We start from the raw sequence: 22,531 nt of genomic DNA on the forward strand, positions 1-22,531 counted from the left end.
ATTGTGTCTCCAAGTTGTATCATATGCTTTTTCTATGTCAAAAAAATATTGCCACAGTTAATTTTTTTCTGGTCAAATCCTTTTTTGATATGATCTTCTAGACAGGTTAGTGGTTCAAGGGTTGATCGACCAGCTATTGATCCGGATTGTGTTGGTGTTATTGAATTTTTAGTTATGACATACGTTAGTCATGAATTAACCATTTTTCCTAGTATTTTCCATAGATAGCTTGTCAAAGATATAGGTCTATAACTGGATGGATTACTTTAGTCTTTCCCAGGTTTGTTTATTGGGATAATGATAGCATGTTTCCATTTGTCTGGAAAAATGTGTTTCATCCAGATGGTGTAATAGAATTTTAGTAAATATGACTTGGCAATGGGGGCTTGTCTTTGTATCATTTCAAATTATATTTTATCATGGCCTGGGGCCAATGGATGACATGAATCTAGAGCATTGTTTAATTCATCCATATCAAATACATAATTATGTTCTAGATCTTCAATAGTTTCAAAATTGAGTATAGTATTTTTCCCCTGTGTTCTTATATTTTAAAATGTTCATTTAGATTGGAGTAGGCACTTATGTTTTCAAAGTGTTTCCCTATTATATTCGAGATTTCATATGGGTCATGATATAGTTTCCCATTTTGGTTTATTGCGCTTCTTGGGTGTCATATATTTTCCATTAATTTTCCTTATTTTTTGCCAATTATCTTTCATAGATGTATTTGTTGACAAGCTTGATACATAATTTTTCCATGATATTTTCTCAGATATTACAAGTTTTCAAAATTTGGCATTATATTTGTTATATAAGGGTTTAATATAATAGATTGTTATGATGATGACCACTATCTTGTTTAGTATATTTGTATGGTTGGGCAATTTGTCGAGGGCTTTGAGCCGTGCCTTAAGTCTGCTAAGATTTTGCTTAAGTTGCTAAGGTTGGATTTATTTGGGTGTAGCCTTGTTTTAGGTATGATTTTATCAGCAGCATTTATCATGAAATCTATGAAGAATTCACATATTGTATTGTGGTTTTGGTTATGTAGAAATGGTGGTGTATTTCTGGTATGTAGATTGTAAATGTCCCAATCTGCTTTTTGGATATCATATATTACAGGTGGCAATATTAAATTATTATTTAAATAATTAAGGAATATGGGGAAGTGGTCACTGGTATATGAGTCATCCAGGACATTCCACTCAAGTCTTTCAGCTAAGTCGACTGAGCACAGAGAGATATCTACTGAAGAAAAGGTTAAGTGGGTATTGGAGAAGTAAGTTGGCACATCACTTTCATTTAGGCAGCATAGGTCATGCTCCAATACGTATTTCTCTGTGGTTGTTCCTGATGCGTCAGCAAGGTGACTGTTATCCCAAAGGGGACTATGAGCGTTAAAATCTCCTACTATAAAGTAGGAGTTCATGTAGATTATTAATTAAATGCTGGTAGATCACTGAAATTCGTGCTAAAATTTGGTCGGTTGTATAAGTTACAAATTGTGATCATATTTTTGTCCAGCATACATAATTTGACAGCTGTTATCTGATATGATAGTGATGGTATGTTTAAAAGTTCATAGGTGATAATATTATGAACGTACTTATATTGCTGTGCCTAGTTTTCCACCATCAGTTGGTGAATAACAAGCAATTTTGCTCTGTCGAATGTTTCTGGGGTTAGATCCTATGTATTGTAGGCATATATACATATTGGGTTGTGGTCTCATAGGGTTCTTTGTAATTCACCCAGACGTATTCAGGTTAAGAGGCCATTTATATTCCATTGAATAATTTTATTTTATATTCCATTCTTGGGAGGAATTGGTGTTAAATTCCATAAATTGATTGCTGATTTTACTAGTATTGCTGTTGATATTTTATTTTCAGGTTTAAGTACTAAAAATCTTGACCAGTTATCTGGTCCAAAAAGATGATCAAAGTGCACCAGTGTTGCACTAAGAGGATAATTTCTATTTCTTTTTGGACCTTGCCTGATGTGGGTTATCAGTGTATCAGATTTGTTTCCTTTCTCTGTAACATATGGTTCCATTGTTATAATGTTTGAATCTTCTGATTGGTTTTTACTTTTTTGTAAAATTTCTATGGGCCCTGACAGGTATTTTGGATCATATAATTCATTTGGAACTGGATGTTCCTTAGCTGCATTATTATCTTGAACTGACTGAGGGAGATTCAGGGATAAGCTTCCAATGGTCTTCAACTATGCCGAATTTTGTCCATCAAGGGGCCCAGGGGTACATAAACTTTACCAAGTTCGAACATTGTCGGGTAGATGATGGATCTACCACAGTCCCCACTATTTTAGCTTCAGTTTTTAACTTCAATCCAAGTTATGATATGTTTTCTTATTTATTAATGAAAAATTTTGACAAAAGTGGAAAAATCCACAGATATTAACACAAAAATATAGAATGTTATATGGGACTCTTGAGTTCGAACCTAGGAAGAAATTCCTGAGGTTCGAGAGCCCCCCTTCACCACGTCAAGGTGGTCCCAAAATGAGGGGGTGAAGACAGTGGAGCAAGAGAAGCCAACAGGTATTTGGGCATTCCATCACCATCATTACCAAGATTGGCTGACAAAAAAAATTCATTAGAATATGGAATCAAACACTCGATCCCAAAGAAACATTAACCTTGCTAGCAGTATTCAAACTCATCCTTACAGTGCAAGATTCCATCAGCATGAGAATATACTACAGGCAATTCTTATTATGAAATTATATATAAAGAAAAAACAAAAAATAAATCATGTAAAATCTTCCATAAAAACTGCAACCTTATTATCTTTTGTATAAATAGGGGAGACATGAGACACTAAGAACTTGTTAAACCTTGCCACAGGTAATTACCAGAAAAACAAGTGAGAACTTATCATTAAAGACTAAAAAAGAAATTAATTACACTAAACAGAGATGAAGAATAAAATGCAAAGTGAATACCTATGTGAATTTGAAGAAATGATCACTAATAACTTGAAACCATCATGCAAATGAGCTAGGCAGTAATGAAGTTAACAAAGTTCTGGAACTATACCTCCAACTTAGTAAACTGCTATTGTTGGGGACAAAACGAAGCAGTGGTTTACCGAAAAGCTTTACAGCATGATAAGTGTTACATATCAACAGCAAAGGGAGAAATATAATGAAAACAAAGTAATCAAACTGGATGTAATGCAGAGGTAATTCAGAACAATTCCAAAGGTCTGGGATTGTCTGAAAGCAGCTACCATTCAGCATACACACAAAGAATTAGAGAACCAATAGCTCAAAAAAGGATTGTGATAAAGTACAGTACTAATGAGTTTATGATGAAATAAATACGTATTATATACAGTAACAATCATAATATAGTCTACAACCCAAAGGAACAACACTGCACTGGACTAAAACTTTAATAATTGTTATTTATAATCCTAGCATCAAAATTAGGCAATATAGAATTATGTAAGTTGTTCACTCTCTAGATAACAAGACAATTCAGAACCCTACCTGTGCTGGCAATGAGCCCCGAACATTTTTGTTTTATTCCTTTACTCCCATCAAAACTCAATTCCAAATAAGAAACACGGGCAGAAACACATTCTCCAATAAACACCTGAAAAGAACAATCATAAACATGAATAAAAATAAAGTGAAATATTGTAAAGACAAATTAACCCTCTTACGCCGATTGGACGTATTAAACGTTGACATAAATTGTCTGTCGGGTGCTGATTGGACGTATGGTACGTCGATAAAAAAAGTTTTTTTTTTTTAAATTTGCGGAAAAATACTTATAGGCCTACCAGGCAAAAACTTTTGAATCACGCGCCTTGGGGGATGCTGGGAGCTCACGGATCAAAGCATTGTTTTGTTTACAACCATTACGCAGGCGCGCAAGCGCGAATTTCTTTCTCATCACACTAAAAAGTATCAGTGACATATCTCAGAAATTATTTTGTCACTTTGACATAATTTTTGCACCATTTTAAATTAGCCGTTACATGGAGTATTATATATGGAAATATGCGCAATTTCATGTAGAATACAACAAAAAATACTCATAATTGTAGCTTTTATCAGTTTTGAAATATTTTCATATAAATAACGACAAGTGCCAAAATTTCAACCTTCGGTCAACTTTGACTCTACCAAAATGGTCGAAAAACGCAATTGTTAAGCTAAAACTCTTATATTCTAGTAATATTCAAACATTTACCTTCATTTTGCAACAAATTGGAAGTCTCTAGCACAATATTTCGATTTATGGTGAATTTATGAAAAATCTTTTTCCTTACGTCAGCGCGGTAACTCTTCCGATAAATTTTTTCGTGCGATTGTCGTAATGTTTGCACCATTTTAAATTAGCCGTTACATAAAGTTTTATATATGGAAATGTGCGCAATATCATGCACAATGCAACTAACAACAACCCATGGCTTTAGCTTTTATCAGTTGTGAAATATTTTCATATAAATAACGATAAGTGCCAAAATTTCAACCTTCGGTCATTTCTCTCTACCAAAATGGTCGAAAAACGCAATTGTAAGCTAAAACTCTTATATTCTAGTAATATTCAATCATTTACCTTCATTTTGCAACAAATTGGAAGTCTCTAGCACAATATTTCGATTTATGGTGAATTTATGAAAAAAAAAAAATTTTCCTTACGTCCGCGCAGCGGTAACTCTTCGGAAAAAAATCAGAAATTGTTCGCGCGATTGTCGTAATGTTTACACCATTTTAAATTAGCCGTTACATAAAGTTTTTATATATGAAAATGTGTGCAATTTCATGTAGAATACAACAATATATAATTGAAGGTTGTGGCTTTTCTCATTTTCAAAATATTTGCATATAAATCACAATAAATAGAAAAAACCACGTTTGGTCAATTTTGACTCTACTGAAATGGTCGAAAAACGCAATTGTAAGCTAAAACTCTTACAGTCTAGTAATATTTAGTCATTTATCTTCATTTTGAAACAAAATCAACGTCTCTAGCACAATATTTACATTTTTGGTGAATTTAAAAAAAAAACTTTCCTTCCCTCCTCGAGCCGATTCTCCGCCACAAATCTCCGAAATGCGTACGTCGCATTCTCGTAATATTTGCTCCGTTTCACATTAGGCGTTTCATAGAGTTTTATATATAAAAATGTGCGCAATTTCATGTAGAATACAATAAAATATAATTGAAGGTTGTAGCTTTTCTCATTTTCGAAATATTTGCATATAAAAAAAATATATATAAAAATTTCAAAATTCTGTCAAATTTAACTCGTCCAAAATGGTCGAAAACTGCAATTGTAAGCTAAAACTCTTACAGTATAGTAATATTCAATCATTTGTCTTCATTTTGAAACAAATTGGAAGTCTCTAGAACAATATTTAGATTTATGGTGAATTTTTGAAAAAAAAACATTTTTTTACGTCCGCGCGTTAAGAATTCATGTATCATTTGTGATATATTTTCTCTGTGTTGCTTTGATCGTTTTACAATGTGTTATATACCAAAAATGATCGCAATTTAGTGTACAATACAACAAAAAAATTAACTCGTTAGCTTAAACCATTTTCTCTCACAGCGCAATTTGAATATAATTATATATGAAATTTTGTTTTTGCGCTATCATATATTGCATTATTTATATATAATAATAATATTTTTTCATTTCTGATGGTTGCATACTAAACTTCAGGCAATGAAAAAAGGAGCCAAAAATGAACTCTTAATCTTGAAAACTAAGCTCGCTGTGATTTTTGAAAAAAATATTTTTTCCGCTTCCGAGAACCCCCGGCATACGGGAGACAATTTTATATACCCCTTCAGCGTAAGAGGGTTAATATTCTTACTTAAAGAATATTAACCCCAGAACAATTGTAGACTTTGCCCGAGATTTTGTAAAAAAGAATAAAGTTCTAGATAGGTATACAGTACATTAGTTTTTTCACTAAGCAAAACTAAGATATATTCCTTTTCCAAGTAGTAATAAAAGTTTTTCTGGGCTCAGCCTGTGTCGCTCCGTGAAATAGTTCCTTAAGCACTCATTTCTAAGGTATAAGTTATGACTACAAAAATACCAGAGAAAAAACTATATGGTAGTGCCAGAGTATACTGGCTCGCTCACCTTTATTCAAGGTGTCGGTATGGTATCTGGGGCGAGTGAAACCACTACCAGAGGTCCCTTGCCATTTAGTCTCTTCCTTCCTCAATATCCCTCGTCTACAGAGGAGCCGTTCTAGGTCCCCACTACCCGCTACTACTACCACTAGCGCCTTTGTTCACCATTTCCTTTCGATAGCACGACTTCGCGAGCACGCGTTTTTGTCTTGTGAATTGTGAATTCGTTGGATTACCTTATTTTCTCATCATGGAACGTCAGTTAGCTTCTGCATCCAAGTTAAGTACTGCAACTAATGTTTGATATTATTTTGATGTAGCGATTGGCAGGATAAACTGTGTTAAAATAGGTTATATGCGAGAGCGGCAGCCCGAGCGTTACCGATCCCGCGCTGCCATTTCGTGGCTCGCTACCTGTGTAAAGTTACGCTCATATCGTACTCCAATTGGTCTCCTATACGAATTGAGTCGATCACATCATCTAGCAGTACTCTATTTATATGTATTGTACAAATGCATTTTATTTGCTGACGTTTTTAATGATCAGTCCAATTACGGGGTATAGCCTACTGACCGAAACGCATGCTGTCGGGACGTAGCCTACTCAGTTAGCCTTATTTTACATCTTGAGGTTGGCATAGCATCAATATATTCTAGTCAAGTTTGTATCATATGCTATTATTCATGGTAAGACTCTCTTGTCTTCTACGGAAGGACCCTGGTCCATTCGTAGCCTAGGATCGTCCTTGAGCCACCCTGGCCGCCTTGCCCCTCGAGTAAATAACTTGATACAGCATCTAGGCTAAGCCGCTCTGAGTTGCCAGGCTAACGAGTCCAGATCGATTCGATTTGCGAAGTTAGGCCAGCTTCTCAAGAGGACACCTTTTTTTCTCTTTCGCTCCATATGTATTTCTCTTTCTCCTCCCCCGTGTTAAGACAGGATGTTTGTGTTATGTGTTTACTATGTTCAGTGTATACGGCATTCAGTTGGCCTATAGGCCTACTTTCGATTGACTGGTCCTTCACACTGCGTGACTGTTCACACGGCTGAGGAGTTCTCCAGTCGATCGCGTACGAGCCACCCTGCTAACCAACCCCTCCCCGCTTCCCCCCCCCTCACCCACCTCGGTGGAGTGAGGACTCGCTCACGCTACCTCAGGTAGCCAATCCGAGTTTCCTAAAGGGGAGGATGTAAGGGGAGGACTATCGGTGGGCAGGCCCAGCGTACCATGCCTCTCTCTAGTGGAGATGGGGAGGGGGGAGCCCCACTCGGCCGAGCCTTGGTTGGCCACCAGGCTAGCTGGGCGTGGGGTGAGCCTCGTTCCACTAGGCTATGTATCCCTTTCTCTGTCTTTTGCGCCCACCCTTTCCCACCCCGCTCCGGCGGACTCGGGACTCTGGCTTCAAGGTTTGCTATATATAAACAGTCCTATCCCCTGTTCTGTCCTTTTGAAGCCGGGCCCGCTATCGGGATAGCTAGGCGTAATTAGACATGTGGAAAGGCTTCGGCCTAACCTTGGGATCCTTTATGCTGCATGCATGTTTTATTACACATAATATAGCATCCATCATTGTATTGTGTAAGGTATTATCTTACTATTAATCAGTTATTTACGACGGCGGACTTATCAACTCCACCGTGTATTTAACCCTTAAACGCCGAGTGGACGTATTTTATGTCGACATACAAAAGTTTTTTTAAAAATTTGCGGAAGAATACTTATAGGCCTACCAGCCGAAAACTCTTGAATCACGCGCCTTGGGGGATGCTGAGAGTTCACGGATCAAGGTGTTGTTTTGTTTACAATCGTTACGCAGGCGCGCAAGCGCGAATTTCTTTCTTGCCTCACTAAAAAGTATCGGTGACACATCTCGGAATTATTTTGTCACTTGACATAATTTTTGTACCATTTTAAAATTAACGTTACCATGGAGTATTATATATGAAAATGTGCACATATGTAAAATACAACTAAAAAATACTCATGATTGTAGCTTTTATCAGTTTTGAGATATTTCCATATAAATAACGATAAGTGCCAAAATTTCAACCTACGGTCAACTTTGACTCTAACGAAATGGTCGAAAAACCCAATTGTAAGCTAAAACTCTTATATTTTAGTAATATTCAATCATTTACCTTCATTTTGCAACAAATTGGAAGTCTCTAGCACAATATTTCGATTTATGGTGAATTTATGAAAAAACCTTTTCCTTACGTCCGCGCGGTAACTCTTCCGAAAAAAATCATACATGCGATTGTGGTAATGTTTGCATCATTTTAAAATTAGCCGTTAGATAAAGTTTTATATATGGAAATGTGCTCAATTTCATGCACAATATAACTAAAAACAACCCATGGTTGTAGCTTTTATCAGTTTTGAAATATTTTCACATAAAAAATGATAAGTGACAAATTTTCAACCTTCGGTCAACTTTGACTCTACCGAAATGGTCGAAAAACGCAATTGTAAGCTAAAAATCTTATATTCTAGTAATATTCCATCATTTACCTTCCTTTTGCAACAAATTGGAAGTCTCTAGCACAATATTTCGATCTATGGTGCATTTATGAAAAAAATAACATTTTCTTTACGTCCGCGCAGTAACTCTTCCGAAAAAATCATACGTGTGATTGTGGTAATGTTTGCACCATTTTAAATTAGCCGTTACATAAAGTTTTATATATGAAAATGTGCGCAACTTCATGTAAAATACAACCAAAAATAATTGAAGGTTGTAGCTTTTCTCATTTTTGAAATATTTGCATATAAATCACGATAAATAGAAAAAAAACCCCGTTCGGTCAACTTTGACTCTACCGAAATGGTCGAAAAACGCAATTGTAACGCAAAACTCTTCAGTCTAGTAATATTGAGTCATTTTATCTTCATCTTGAAACAAATTTGAAGTCTCTAGCACAATATTTAGATTATGGTGAATTTAAAAAAAAAAACTTTCCTTCCCTCCGCGCGCAGATTCTCCGCCACAAATCTCCGAAATGCGTACGTCCCATTCTCGGAATATTTGCTCCGTTTCATATTAGGGATTTCATAGAGTTCTATATATGAAAATGTGCGCAATTTAATGTAGAATAAAACGAAAAATATTTGAAGGTTGTAGCTTTTCTAATTTCCAAAATAATTGCATATATATATAAAAAAAATTCTACATTCGGTCAACTTTAACTCGTCAGATATGGTAGAAAAATGCAATTGTAAGCTAATACTCTTACAGTATAGTAATATTCAATCATTTGTCTTCATTTTGAAAAAAATTGGAAGTCTCTAGGACAATATTTAGATTTATGGTGAATTTTTGAAAAAAATATTTGTTTACATCCGCACGTTACGAATTCATGCATTATTTTGTGATAATATTTTCTCTATGTTGCTTTTATCGTTTTACAATGTTTTATATACCAAAAATATTGCAATTTAGTGTACATTACAACAAAAAAAAATTAACCGTTTTGCGCATAGCGCGATTTGAATACAATTATATATGAAATTTCGTTTTTGCGCTATCATATATCGCATTATTTATATATAATAATGATAATTTTTTTCATTTCTGATGGTTGCATACTAAACTTCAGGCAATGACAAAAAAAGGAGCCAAAAATGAACTCTTAATCTTGAAAACTAAGCGCGCTGTGATTTTTTGAAAAAAAAAAAATTTTCTGCTTCCGCGGATTCGATCCTTCATCCCGACGCAATGGGAACGGTTTGAAACCTCCTAAATCTGTCAGATTTTATGTTTCCGGCATGCGCTGGAGTCCATTGAGTTTCATAACCCGTCCCCCCATTGTCTATTTCGGAAATTGCTAGAGGTATAGACGGGACGCCGGAGCTGGCGAGAACTAGGTCGCATGTTTTTGTACAATATACGTGCTGTCACCGGAGTTACTCCGGCGGCAATAGCACACTGCATGCAACCCCGGACTCCGAATCGGTATGTAGCACGCCGGACTGTGTATAATGATACGATGAGAATCAACTTGATTATAGCGTGCAAAATTATACTAGACTAGGATTAATCTCTAGTTTTTAAGTATTAACCCTTAAACGCCGAAGCGGTAAAAAAAAAAATGTCTCCCGTGTGCCGGAGGTGTTTCAGAGTGAGCGCGGAAGCGGAAAAAATATTTTTTTCAAAAAATCACAGCGCGCTTAGTTTTCAAGATTAAGAGTTCATTTTGGCTCCTTTTTTTTTTATTGGCTGAAGTTTAGTATGCAACATCAGAAATGAAAAAATTATTATCATTATCATATATAAATAATGCGATATATGATAGCGCAAAAACAAAATTTTCATATATAATTGTATTCAAATCGCGCTGTGCGCAAAACGGTTAAAGGTAACAAGTAACTTTTTTTTGTTGTAATGTACACTAAATTGCAATAATTTTGGTATATAACACATTGTAAAACGATAAAAGCAACACGGAGAAAATATTATCACAAAATAATGCATGAATTCGTAACGCACGGAAGTAAACAAATATTTTTTTCAAAAATTCACCATAAATCTAAATATTGTCCTAGAGACGTCCAATTTCTTGCAAAATGAAGACAAATGATTGAATATTACTATACTGTAAGAGTATTAGCTTACAAATGCAGTTTTCGACCATATCTGACGAGTTAAAGTTGACCGAATGTCAAATTTTTTTATATATTTTTTTTATATGCAATTATTTCGGAAATAAGAAAAGCTACAACCTTCAATTAAATATTTTTTGTTTTATTCTACATGAAATTGCACACATTTTCATATATAAATCTCTATGAAATGCCTAATATGAAACGGAGCAAATATTCCGAGAATGGGACGTATGCATTTCGGAGATTTGTGGCGGAGAATCCGCTCGTGGAGGGAAGGAAAATTTTTTTTTTTAAATTCACCATAAATCTAAATATTGTGCTAGAGACTTCGAATTTGTTTCAAGATGAAGATAAATGACTCAATATTACAGACTGTAAGGGTTTTAGCTTACAATTGCGTTTTTTCGACCATTTCAGTAGAGTCAAAAGTTGACCGAACGTGGTTTTTTTCTATTTATCATGATTTATATGCAAATATTTCAAAAATGAGAAAAGCTACAACCTTCAATTATTTTTAGTTGTATTCTACATGAAATTGTGCACATTTTCATATATAAAAACTTTATGTAACAGCTAATTTAAAATGGTGCAAACATTACCACAATCACACGTATGATTTTTTCGGAAGAGTTACTGCGCGGACGTAAAGAAAATGTTATTTTTTTCATAAATTCACCATAAATCGAAATATTGTGCTAGGGACTTCCAATTTGTTGCAAAATGAAGGTAAATGTTTGAATATTACTAGAATATAAACTTTTTAGCTTACAATTGCGTTTTTCGACCATTTCGGTAGAGTCAAAGTTGACCGAAAGTTGAAATTTTTGCATTGAACGTTTAGTTTATATGAAAATATTTCAAATTGATAAAAGCTACAACCATGGGTTGTTTTTAGTTGTATTGCGCATGAAATTGCGCACATTTTCATATATAAAACTTTATGTAACGGCTAATTTAAAATGGTGCAAACATTACCACAATCGCATGTATGATTTTTTTCGGAAGAGTTACCGCGCGGACGTAAGGAAAAGGTTTTTTCATAAATTCACCATAAATCGAAATATTGTGCTAGAGACTTCCAATTAGTTGCAAAATTAAGGTAAATGATTGAATATTACTAAAATATAACAGTTTTAGCTTACAATTGCTTTTTTCGACCATTTTGGTAGAGTCAAATTTGACCGAAGGTTGAAATTTTGGCACTTATCGTTATTTATATGAAAAATATCTCAAAACTGATAAAAGCTACAATCATGAGTATTTTTTTGTTGTATTCTACATAAAAATTCGCACATTTTCATATATAATACTCCATGTAACGGCTAATTTAAAATGGTACAGAAATTATGTCAAAGTGATGAAATAATTTCCGAGATGTGTCACAGATACTTTTTAGTGCGGCAAGAAAGAAATTCGCGCTTGAGCGCCCTGCGTAACGATTGTAAACCCAAAACAACACCCTGATCGTGAACTCCCTGCATCCCCCAAGGTGCGTGATTCAAAAGTTTTAGGCTGGTAGGCCTATAAGTTATTTTCGCGAAAATGCAAAAAAAACTTTTGTAAGTCGACGTAAAATATGTCCAGTCGGCACTCGGGAGACAAAAAAATGTCGACGTAAAAATACATCCAGTCGGCAGTAAAGGGTTAATATACCTCTTTTTTACAGACCATCCAAGCGGTTAGGGACACTGCCTTGGCTACCCTGAAGGTCTGGGTAGGAGGGTTGGCCGCAATGCCAAGAAGGCACAACCTTACATGCTATCCCAAGATATGGCTGGACCTCATCTACCCCGGGGCCAAGAAGGCATCAGCGGTAGATCACACGGTAGCTGCTCACATCATAGCTGGGATCCAAGCTGCGACATTGCCCTTACCGGAGGAAGGTCTGGAAGAGGATGTCTCAGGAGAAGTAGCAGCCCTCGTCTTGGACCGCGAGCCCATGGCTATTGACGACATGGGCAACGGTAAGAATGTTAGTGAGGCAGGTGCAGTAGGGGCTCAAAGATTGCTCTTGAGCCCAACTCCTTCTTCTTCTTTCTCCTCTACCACTTCGTTCCAGGGGTTCGCCAAGAGACCTCAGTCGGTCAGACCGAAGTCTACTTCGGTGATCCCTAAGGTTAAAAACCCAGTGGACTTAAAGTCCATGCAAAAGTCCTTGCCCAAGAGGTATGGAACCAGCCAAGTCACTAAGCCATCGGCTCACAACCCCGGGGCAGACAAGGCTAAGGTTACTCCCCTGCTGAAGGGGTCAAGAGCCAAGGTTCTAAAGGCGAAGGCTCAGCCTTCTGACCTTCGACCCGGATGCCTTTTCAGCCACCATCATGCAACAAGTGGGAAACATGATGGGGAACTTGGTCCAGACCAAGTTCCAAGAAATGTTTTCCCAACTGTCTACCACGCTGGAGGCATCGGGACAGACCATCCAATCCTTATCGGAAAGGATGGTAACCCAGGAGAACCTGATGGCGGGTCTCCGGGATACAGTGGCAACTGGACTAGCCCAGTCCGGACAGGCGACTCAGCTCTTGCCAATGCCGGACTCATCAAATCTACCTCCATTCAAGAGTAACAACCCATGGAGGTTAGCAGCATACGCCCCGTACTCGGAGGGTATGCTGACTATTGAGGGTTGCGGAACTCGAAGGTTGGAAGACTTCGAGTTCCATCCCCCGGGGCTCCAGTTCCCCTTCATGGGCTACGCCCGACTAACGGAGGTGGCCAAGAGGAGGGAGGACAAGGTCCCCAAAGAAACCGTAATCTTCCCCCGGGATCAAGCTCAACAGGCTTGGCTCCGGAGCTTGGAAGAATGGCAGTGCACCAACACAAGGGTGACAGCGTACAGGAGCCCGTTTACTATTTTTGCAGTAAACAAGGCAACCCTGATGCCATGTACATCCAAAGTGGCTGACCTGACAATTCAGGCAGCCATGAAGGATGAACCCATGCCTCAGCTCCGGGAGACGGATTTAACCTCCCTTAATCCCTCTGGTCCCCGGATCCACTGATTGCTGGTTGACACCCCTGCCACCTTCTCAGTAGGTAAGCTCAAGCCGGACTGCGGTAACACGCTGGTCAGCGAGCGACTTCCTAGACTGCCAGACAGCCTGATCCAAGCGGAGTATGACGCTAGGATGAGGCTCGGTAGGTCCCTCAATTCCCTGATTATGACCGAAATGGCGTCCCTCATCTATGGAGAGGAGCCATTGTTCAAGATCATTACCAAGTCACTACTGCATACAATGCAGTGTGACTTGTATGATTTTATCATAGCTCGGCGGAATTGCAGGAAGCACGTTCTGGTGGAGGCTACAATCCGCCACGAACCTAATAAGCTCATTGCTTCCTCCATATGGGGAACGGACCTCTTCCCCGCCAACGTCGTGAACGGGGTTCTGGCAGAAGCTTCAAGGGTAAACCAAAGCCTAGAGATTCGTTGGGGACTCATTCCCAAAAGGAAACCCAAGTCCACCGGAATGAATCCAAAAGGGAAAAGGGAAAAAAAAAGAGGCAGAGAAGTTCCAGCCCTTCCAAGCCCCCAACAGCAGACTTTGGTGCAGGCGGTTCCGTGCTCCCAAGTACCGCAACCATCGACATCAAAAGCACATCCGCAACAGCAGTTTGTGCTATTGACCCAGCCATCACAACAGGCGCAGGCTTCAACCTCCTTTGCTGTCTCTCCGGCCTATAATGCAACCTTTGAGACTCAAACGTTTCAAGGCAGCCGTGCCAGAGGACCCTCCCGTCACAGAGGCGGCGGAAGAGTCTCCAACCGAGGCAAAGGCTTCCGGGGAGCACGTGGTGGACCGACCATCTGCCAGCCAGTGAGAATTTCCAGGTAGGAGGGAGGCTGTACCTCTACCGACATCAGTGGGGGTTCAGTAACTGGGCACAGAGTATTGTGACCAAGGGTCTGGGTTGGAGTTGGCTTCAAGGTCCTCCTCCATCCAATGCCTTTAACCAAAAACCGACAGCGAATTGGTAGAGTACCACCCAAGAACTTCTTCAGAAAGGGTAGTGTCACGAGTCAGAAAATGACAATTTGTCGAAAATTGCATTTTCCTAACTATACAAACCTGAGGTCCTTTAACAATAGGGAAGTAGCTAGCGGCAGCTGGAACGGGTCGTAAGCTTCGAACAAGGGGGAGAACGGTAGTTAACTGCTTGTCCGACAGTCGCGCGGCAAACAAATCACTTTTGCTTTTGGCCCATGCAAAATACGCAGAGTGAGGGGTGGCATGAGGAGGGACTATATGTAAAGGACCTCAGGTTTTGTATAGTTAGGAAAAATGCAATTTTCGACAAATTGTCATTTGTCCGATACGTAATACAAACCATCGGTCCTTTAACAATAGGAAGACTCACTTCTTGGTGGGAGGAATCTGAGTCTTTTGATGAACAGACTGGTGTTCGTCCATCCCTGGAATGCTCCCTGGTCGTAAGAGCGAGGGAGGGATCCAAGCCTCTGTCCGATTGATCGGGTGTGCACCGCAGGATCAATGGTCAGACTCTGGCCGAGTACTAAGAGAGAGGCAAAGCGTATCTCTTCATACCAGCAAGCAAGAACTTGTTCCTGTTTGCAAGAGGCAACATAAAGTATGGGTTGTCTCAAGCTGGCATCCACTTCCTCCCCCTTGTTGGAGGAAGTGGTGGATATGATTCGCTCCTATCCCTAGTGAAAGGGATAGGATGGGGCTCTGTTGGAGTCGCTACCTGCATCTTGTCCTTATCCAGCAGGGTGACGACCGTGTCCCTCTAACCACAGGTGGAGAGGGGACAAAAAAGATGGGAAGAGGAGCCAGTCACACTCTCATTCACTCATCCATTCTTATGGTCACACCAGGACTCGATGCTGTTCAGCTGCGAAGAGTAGGTTCGCTACACAACGTGTTGAGCAGCCACCACGGGTCCCAAGGAAAAAGATCCAAGGACCTGTGGGCAATATCCCGAAGGTAGAAGGAAGGGCATGTGGTCTGGTTGGACCAGACCCCTGCCTTCAGTTACCTGCGCCAAGGAGAAGTTCTTGCGGACAAGGCAGCATCTCCTTCGCATCGAAGGCGGTGAAGTCCATTAGGGAGGGGATTGTGAACGACTCGAACCAATCGTCAGGGACCGAAGGGTTCTGAGTCTCCGCTACGAAGTTCGGTACGAAATCGAGCGTCACGGATCCCCATCCCCTGGATGCTTGACTTCGCAGGAGAAGTCATGCAGTTCCTCAGAGGAAAAGAAGGAAATAAGTCGCATGACCTATCCCTCTTCTCTACTTCGGTGATGTCCAGTACCCATACTGGTCTGTCCGTTTGCCACGAAGTCTCTCGCATCCTCCTATCCCCATGCAGCGAAGTTCTCGGTAGTGATAGGACACCGACACTCCATGGTGGGTGTCAATGGTATGGGTACTGTGACAAGCTATTAAAACGAAGTAATGGTTGCTTTGTAACAACCGAACTAAGTCAACAGCGTAGTTCGTAATTGACTCGGGCGCTCTGACAGCTGACCGACTGACTGCGTTCGGTAGGAGGCAAGTTGTCAAAGCATCCGAGTAAGTCACGTGACCTTCGCCTTTAAAGGGTTATGCCGAGAGACCAAACAAATAATGTATTTGTTTGTCACCAATGCCGGACAGCGAGGTGATGATTCTCTTAAGGCATGTGCCCAACAGGCGAAAGTCAATTGCCTTCTAGAGACCGAGGTCCCTGAAGGTAAAACATCTCATGGTTGTTGAATTTCAGCTAAGGAGAAACAACACTATGTACCGTTGAAGACGAAGGTAGATATTGAATGCAACCTACGTCTTCACAGATGAATCGAGAGAAGGATTCTCAAGATTCATAACCTGTGCTTACAAATGACTGAAAACGCTAACCGCTATTTCATTGCTGTCCGGTGAGAAGTCGTAGTTGCAATGAAATCGGGGCGTTCTTCAGTAATGAAAACACAGGGGAAAGCCGCCTGAAGAACTGCTTCTCATGGGCTGAACATTGGAAGTAGAGCTGTCAGGTCGGAGAGTAGGCGATGTCTTCTGACACATCTCGTAATTCGGGTTGAACAATGAACAATTGTACACCTACGAATACGAGATATTTTGAAGACAAACTCAGATGTCTGCAAAATCATTCGCATTATCGCAGTGCGATGCAGCGGGAGACTTGTACAGACTTCTGTTACCGTGCGGTAAACAGAAAGATGAAAGAGTCCAAGAGATATCTCTGTTGAAAATTCTCGCAATGTCGAAGGCGATGGAATCTAGCGTCACAGCAGTAGATGGTCCTTCATTATTGCGAGAATCCCCGTTAATCAGAGACCTAAGTCCATGATTGTTGGGCAGAGATACGGTTCGGTAGTCAATCAAAGCAGGGCAGAGAGAGACATACATGACCGTGCATATCGGAGGCCCAGCTGATACTGAGCTGCTATCAGGCAGTTCAATACGCAGTAGTTGAGCCTGAGCTCTCGCTGACTCGTCATCCTGAGTTGCCAGGTAATCCATTATTCCACGAAGGAATGCGTTCGGCTAGAACTACCGAGCATAAAAGATATGCTCGAGCAATTATATTTAGGCGAAACGAATTTCGGTAAATATAAAAGTTGAAATGGTGTTGTCGTGACAAAACCATAAGTATATAAAATTGAAACTGAAAACTCCTGGGAGGTTGCAGGCAACCCCGAGTTGCAGTTCAATTAGAATACTTCTCTTATTAAGTCGCAATCCGTAGATTAACTAGGATATGCTACCTACCCCTCGGACAATTCAACTGCTTAGTAGAATCATGTCGCGAGGTTAATATACGTAGTATATTTGTAGGATTCTGAACAACGATCTCCATCCTAAATTCTTTCCTTCAAGAAAACAAAATAAGGATTGGAGATCGACCACCTTCGATCTCTATCAAAGAGAGTGAAGGAGAAGTCTTCCTCGAAGGAAAGCTTCAATGGTGAACAGAATACTAAGACGATAGTTCAAGCCAAACTGGATATTCCCGTCCGATCTTCTCTAGTCCAGGTTGGTCGCCTACTGTGAGATAGTTTCTTCAGCAGCAGTCTTCTTCCCAATGCTAGAAATTCCAGGAATTCAGCATAGGCGAGGTTCCCGATTATCGTGTATATCGGGGATTCTCGTCTTGCGTAAGTGTTTGGAGATCGTAAAACTCGAACACTGAATGCGTTAGAAATTCCGTAGAATTCTAAGCAGTCTGCGAAACCCCCACCGAATTCGTCAAACGATATCGGCTGGTGGTCCTCTCGATTCCCGTAGAAATCGAGAATGGGGCAGGATTCCTCCTCAACGACCGGGGCTTACGTCAGGTAGGACCCGAAGGTCCCCCCGGTAGCGCAGTCCCGAACGTGGGATCCTACAGAGAAATCTCTGTAGGATCCCTCCCCTTTCCCTCGTAACCGTAAGGAGAGAGGGAATGGGGGAGGAATTGGATACTCGCTCGCCTTCCCAGTGGAACTAGCAGTTGGAGAAGAGTAGGAGAGTCTGGGAAAACGTATCGTCAGGAGAAAACGTTTTCCCGCGGAGGGTTACGAACTCTCACTGTAGGTAAGGGTCTGCCGCCACTGTGAACGTCGTCTGGGTGGGGCTGATCGACACCTGACAGGAGAGAGCCGATACCGTCCTCCGACTCATTCCAGTCCTCGTCGAGGTCGAAACCTCTCAGGAGGACCGAAGGAGTATTCAAATACGGTGTCTGAAGACACGTAGAAAACGCCGCTGCGCAGTAGAGGAGGTGGAAGTAGCTTTGATCGACCGGCCAGAACTGAGAGAGCCTTCTTGTCCGGAGACGAGAGACTCTGGTTCGAGACAGAATCGGCAAGTTCCGATCGCGGCAGACCCACCGTCGGTTTGGGTTCCCTCTCGGGCCCCAAAACGACTCGAGCAGAGACGTGGGCTCTGCTGGTGGGAGCGGCAATCCTTCCGCAAGGTCATTATGCTGACGAATCAGCTTAATGACTTCTGCAAATTCCTCTGTATCTCGGGAGTAACCGTGTCTTGCGGAGTAGGACCGTCCAGTCCCTCCAACAAGAACAGATCCCGAGATACTCCTCCTTCAGAAGGAGGAACAGCGGCAGACCCCTGACGGTCGCCTCCAGCTACTTGCGCGTATGTCCTGGTCGGTCCTAGAACCGTGCCTGGTCCATACGGCGTCATAGCGGGATCGCGAGCGGCGCACCTCTCGCGATCACTCATAGGTACCTCGCTCCTCCCGGTGTAGCCCGAGGAGGTTGAAGGTACAGGAGAGGCAGACCTGACGCTTCCCCCTAGCCCTAGCTTGCTGGCAGGACCAGAGTGCTTGGAGGGCTGCTGCTGATCGTCCACCCGCAGTGGCGATCGAGCAGCAGGCCTAGCCTTGCCGCTCTGCCTGGGGCGAGAGGCTCGGCTGAGAACGTCGACGCTGATCTCTAGCGTCAGGCGAGCTGTTGCTGGTTACCGTCTCCGCCCGGTCCCGATGGGAGCGGCGTCAGGTGACCTGCTAGGCTCGTTGTCGCGGTGAGACCGGCGAGCGTCCTCTCGGCGCGTCGAGCCGCTGGTACCAGCCGTGGCTGGTACCGACGACCGCGGGGGGACCCCTTCCTCGCCTCAACCCGTGGCTGGTCAGCGACCGTCACGTCAACCCGAGCAGCCAGCTGGTCGCTGCGAAAGCGTCCACTGGCCTAGCGAGGGAGTCGTCTGCACGACACTCGCCAGTCTTCTGCTCCGCGCTTCGGTCTTGGCGGCGAGCGAGCTCGAGTGTCAAGACTTTGGCTGGACGGTCTCCCGCGGGAGACCGTCCACTCGGTACTTCTCGCTAACGAGAAGCCGAGGCGGATCCTGGTTTAGCGGCATAACCGCTAAAACCAGGCGAGGAAGTGCCAGCCGAAGCTGGTACTCCTCTGGTCCCCGTCTTCTTCTCCTTGGTAGAAGAAAAGATGGGCCCTGTTCCCGAGGGAGCAGGAGGACCAGCAGAAGAGCTCCCCGAATCGCCGGAGCGAGACGGGCCCTTAGAAGGTCCCGAAGGAGCCTTCTTAGGGGGGAAAACCCGGGTTACCAGCTGGTCGCTGCAAGAGCGGCCGCTGGCCTGGCAAGAGTCACCTGAGCGTCTCTCACCAGCCTTCTGCTCCGTGCCGCGTCTTGGCGCCGAGCGAACTCTGGCGCCGAAACTTGGCTGCACGGTCTCCCGAGGGAGAACGTACACTCAGGATCTCTCGCGAACGAGAGACCGAGCCGGAACCTGGCGTAGCGGCATCGCCGCTAGCACCAGGCGAGGAAGTACCAGAGCTAACCGATACTCCTCTGGTCCCCGTCTATCTCTTCCTTACGGAAGGGGAGACGGGCCCCGCTCCCGAAGGAGCAGGAGGACCAGCAGAAGGCCGCCGTCCCACCCCGGGGGGCCCTTAGAAGTTCCCGAAGGAGACTTCTTAGGGGGGAAGGCAGCCTTCTTCTTCTTCGGCTTATGGGCCTTAGAAGTCGAAGGGGAAGAGGCAGCAGCAGACGATGAAGACGAAGATGACAGCTTCCTCTTCTCCTCTTCCTCGTCAGCTCACGCAGGACAGTCGTCAGGTCCTCCATCCAGGCCGGAGCCGGGGCTATTGCCGAAGCAACACGGCCCGACTGCACCTGTCCGGAAGGACCTGGGACTGGGGACGACACACCGTGGGCAGGACCAGCATGGACAGGCACAGGAACCAGGAGCGACAGGAACAGCAACCAGCTCAGGAGCGGCAGGAACAGCGGCAGCGGTAGACCCAGAAGGGACAGCCAAGCCAACAGCGGGAATCACATCAGCGGCAGGTACGGCAGGCCCAGCGATCGCCTCGTAGAATCATCGGCAGCCAGCGGAACCTGGGTCCTGGCGGCCGGTCCAGGGCGAGCTGCTGGAACAGCGGAAGTCTGGGGCAGGCAACACGAAGAAAACAGGCAGCGGCGGCAACCCCACCTCGGTACGGCTGCGGCCCTAGTAGCGGCAGACGGCGTCATCGACACAGCATGGGGAGTGTAGACAAGGAGGGGGGGGAGCAGCATAAGCGGCCGTGTTAGTAGTGGAGACCGCCCCAGACCTCGCTAGACGCTGCAGCAGCCCGTGGATGCTAGGCACGCCCTGCCTCCCCCGCGGTGGTCATACCTGTCCAAGGTCGTCTCCCACGGATGTAGCACCTGCGGTAACATAGATAGATTAGTAAGAGGGGTTCCCTCACGCACGGGGGGAAGACATGCCCCACCCCGAACGCAAGGAAGACCCCAAATACAAAATACAACGAAGAAGCTGAGCGGGGGGCAGGAAGGAAGACGAAGAATCGGAACCAAGGGAGTCGCGGGAGAGCTTTCCGACGACTTCCTGGCAGACCTTCGCTTCCCCTACCCCCGCACAGCAGTGAAAAGTAATATGAAAATGAAACAGAATACTGCCCTTGCGATTCACTTCATAGAACTTAAAGGGAAAAAGATCAATTCCCGGGTAAGAACGGAAACTTGATCCAATATATGATGCTATCATAAAATATATATGAAAATGAAACAGAATACTGCACTTGCGATTTCATTTTCACATAAAAAATCGTAAGGATCAATTCCCGGGTAAGAACGAAAATTGATCCAAATTAAATTTCATGCAAATAAATAAATGAAAATGAAAAGAATATTGCAATTGCGAATCCACTTTCATTGCATTCTATTATACAAAATTAAAAGGCTCGTGCCGAGCGCAATCACACTCTCGGTAACGAACGCACAGGGCAAAAATATAATGAAAAGAGTACTTACATTTTTCAATTACACACTTTCGCCCAAAATACATGACTCGGCGCGAGCGCGCCCGCCCTCGGCACCGAGACATAATTCAAGGGTTCAATTCATGAAAAAGAGAGGAAATCGCCGCATCTACGGCGATAACTCCATGTTGGTTCATAATTAAGTAATGAAAATGAAAACAGTGTACTTACAGTTTCATTTTCAAGTCAAACAAACCATTAGTAGAAAACACAATATAAACAAAGCATACGACGATGAAGCGGGCAGAGAGCGATGACGAACACGTCCTTCACACCCGCGGCCGAAAGCAAAAGTGATTTGTTTACCTCCCAGTCACGCGGCGCGCGACTGTCGGACAAGCAGTTAACTACCGTTCTCCCCTTGTTCGAAGCTTACGACCGTTCCAGCTGCCGCTAGCTACTTCCTACTGTTAAAGGACCGATGGTTTGTATTACGTATCGGAACAACTTAAAGTTTCAAGGGCGCTTGTTCAGCGTGCCAAAGAAAGACTCGAACAAACTAAGAATAATTCTAGACTTGTCCCATCTGAACTCATTCATTCACTGCGACAAGTTCCGAATGCTGACCGTTTCGCAGGTGCGGACCTTACTTCCCCGTGGGGCCGTCACCACCTCTATAGATCTTACAGATGCCTACTATCATATCCCGATAGCAAGACACTTCTGCCCATTCCTAGGCTTCAGACTAGGAAAGAAGGCTTATTCCTTCAAAGTAATCCCATTCGGGCTCAACATAAACGCCTAGAATATTTACAAAATTAGCGGAAAACAGTGGGTCCAGGAATTAAGGACTCAGGGAATAATGTTAGTAGCCTATCTGGACGATTGGCTCATATGGGCCACAGATGTCGAAGAATGCCGCACGGCAACGGTCAAAGTCCCGGCTGACTCCGGAGTCACACTTCCAGTGGCTAGGAATCCAGTGGGATTTAGACTCTCATACTCTATCAATTCCGCCGGTGAAAAGAAGAGAAATAGCCAAGGCCACAAGACAATTTCTCAAGAACAAACAGACATCCCGGAGGAACCAGGAGAGAATACCTAGGAT

At 42.7% G+C, this 22,531-nt stretch overlaps 2 protein-coding genes across 5 annotated transcripts in view; one reads left to right on the plus strand and one right to left on the minus strand.

The window, feature by feature from the left end:
- The window catches only part of LOC135219358 (WD repeat, SAM and U-box domain-containing protein 1-like), a gene marked incomplete at its 3' end in the record, with an annotated part of 295,720 nt that overhangs the window by 52,366 nt on the left and 220,823 nt on the right, over window positions 1-22,531 (plus strand).
- Window positions 3,520-22,531, minus strand: part of LOC135219355 (NAD kinase 2, mitochondrial-like) — a gene marked incomplete at its 3' end in the record, with an annotated part of 495,179 nt that continues 476,167 nt past the window's right edge. For all 4 annotated transcript variants that reach the window (XM_064256045.1, XM_064256044.1, XM_064256047.1 and 1 more), the window contains 1 exon segment: window positions 3,520-3,625. In XM_064256045.1, coding sequence (XP_064112115.1) covers window positions 3,520-3,625 — 106 coding nt within the window.

The sequence above is a fragment of the Macrobrachium nipponense genome, chromosome 1 (genome assembly GCF_015104395.2).
Source record: "Macrobrachium nipponense isolate FS-2020 chromosome 1, ASM1510439v2, whole genome shotgun sequence".
Lineage (NCBI taxonomy): Eukaryota > Metazoa > Arthropoda > Malacostraca > Decapoda > Palaemonidae > Macrobrachium > Macrobrachium nipponense.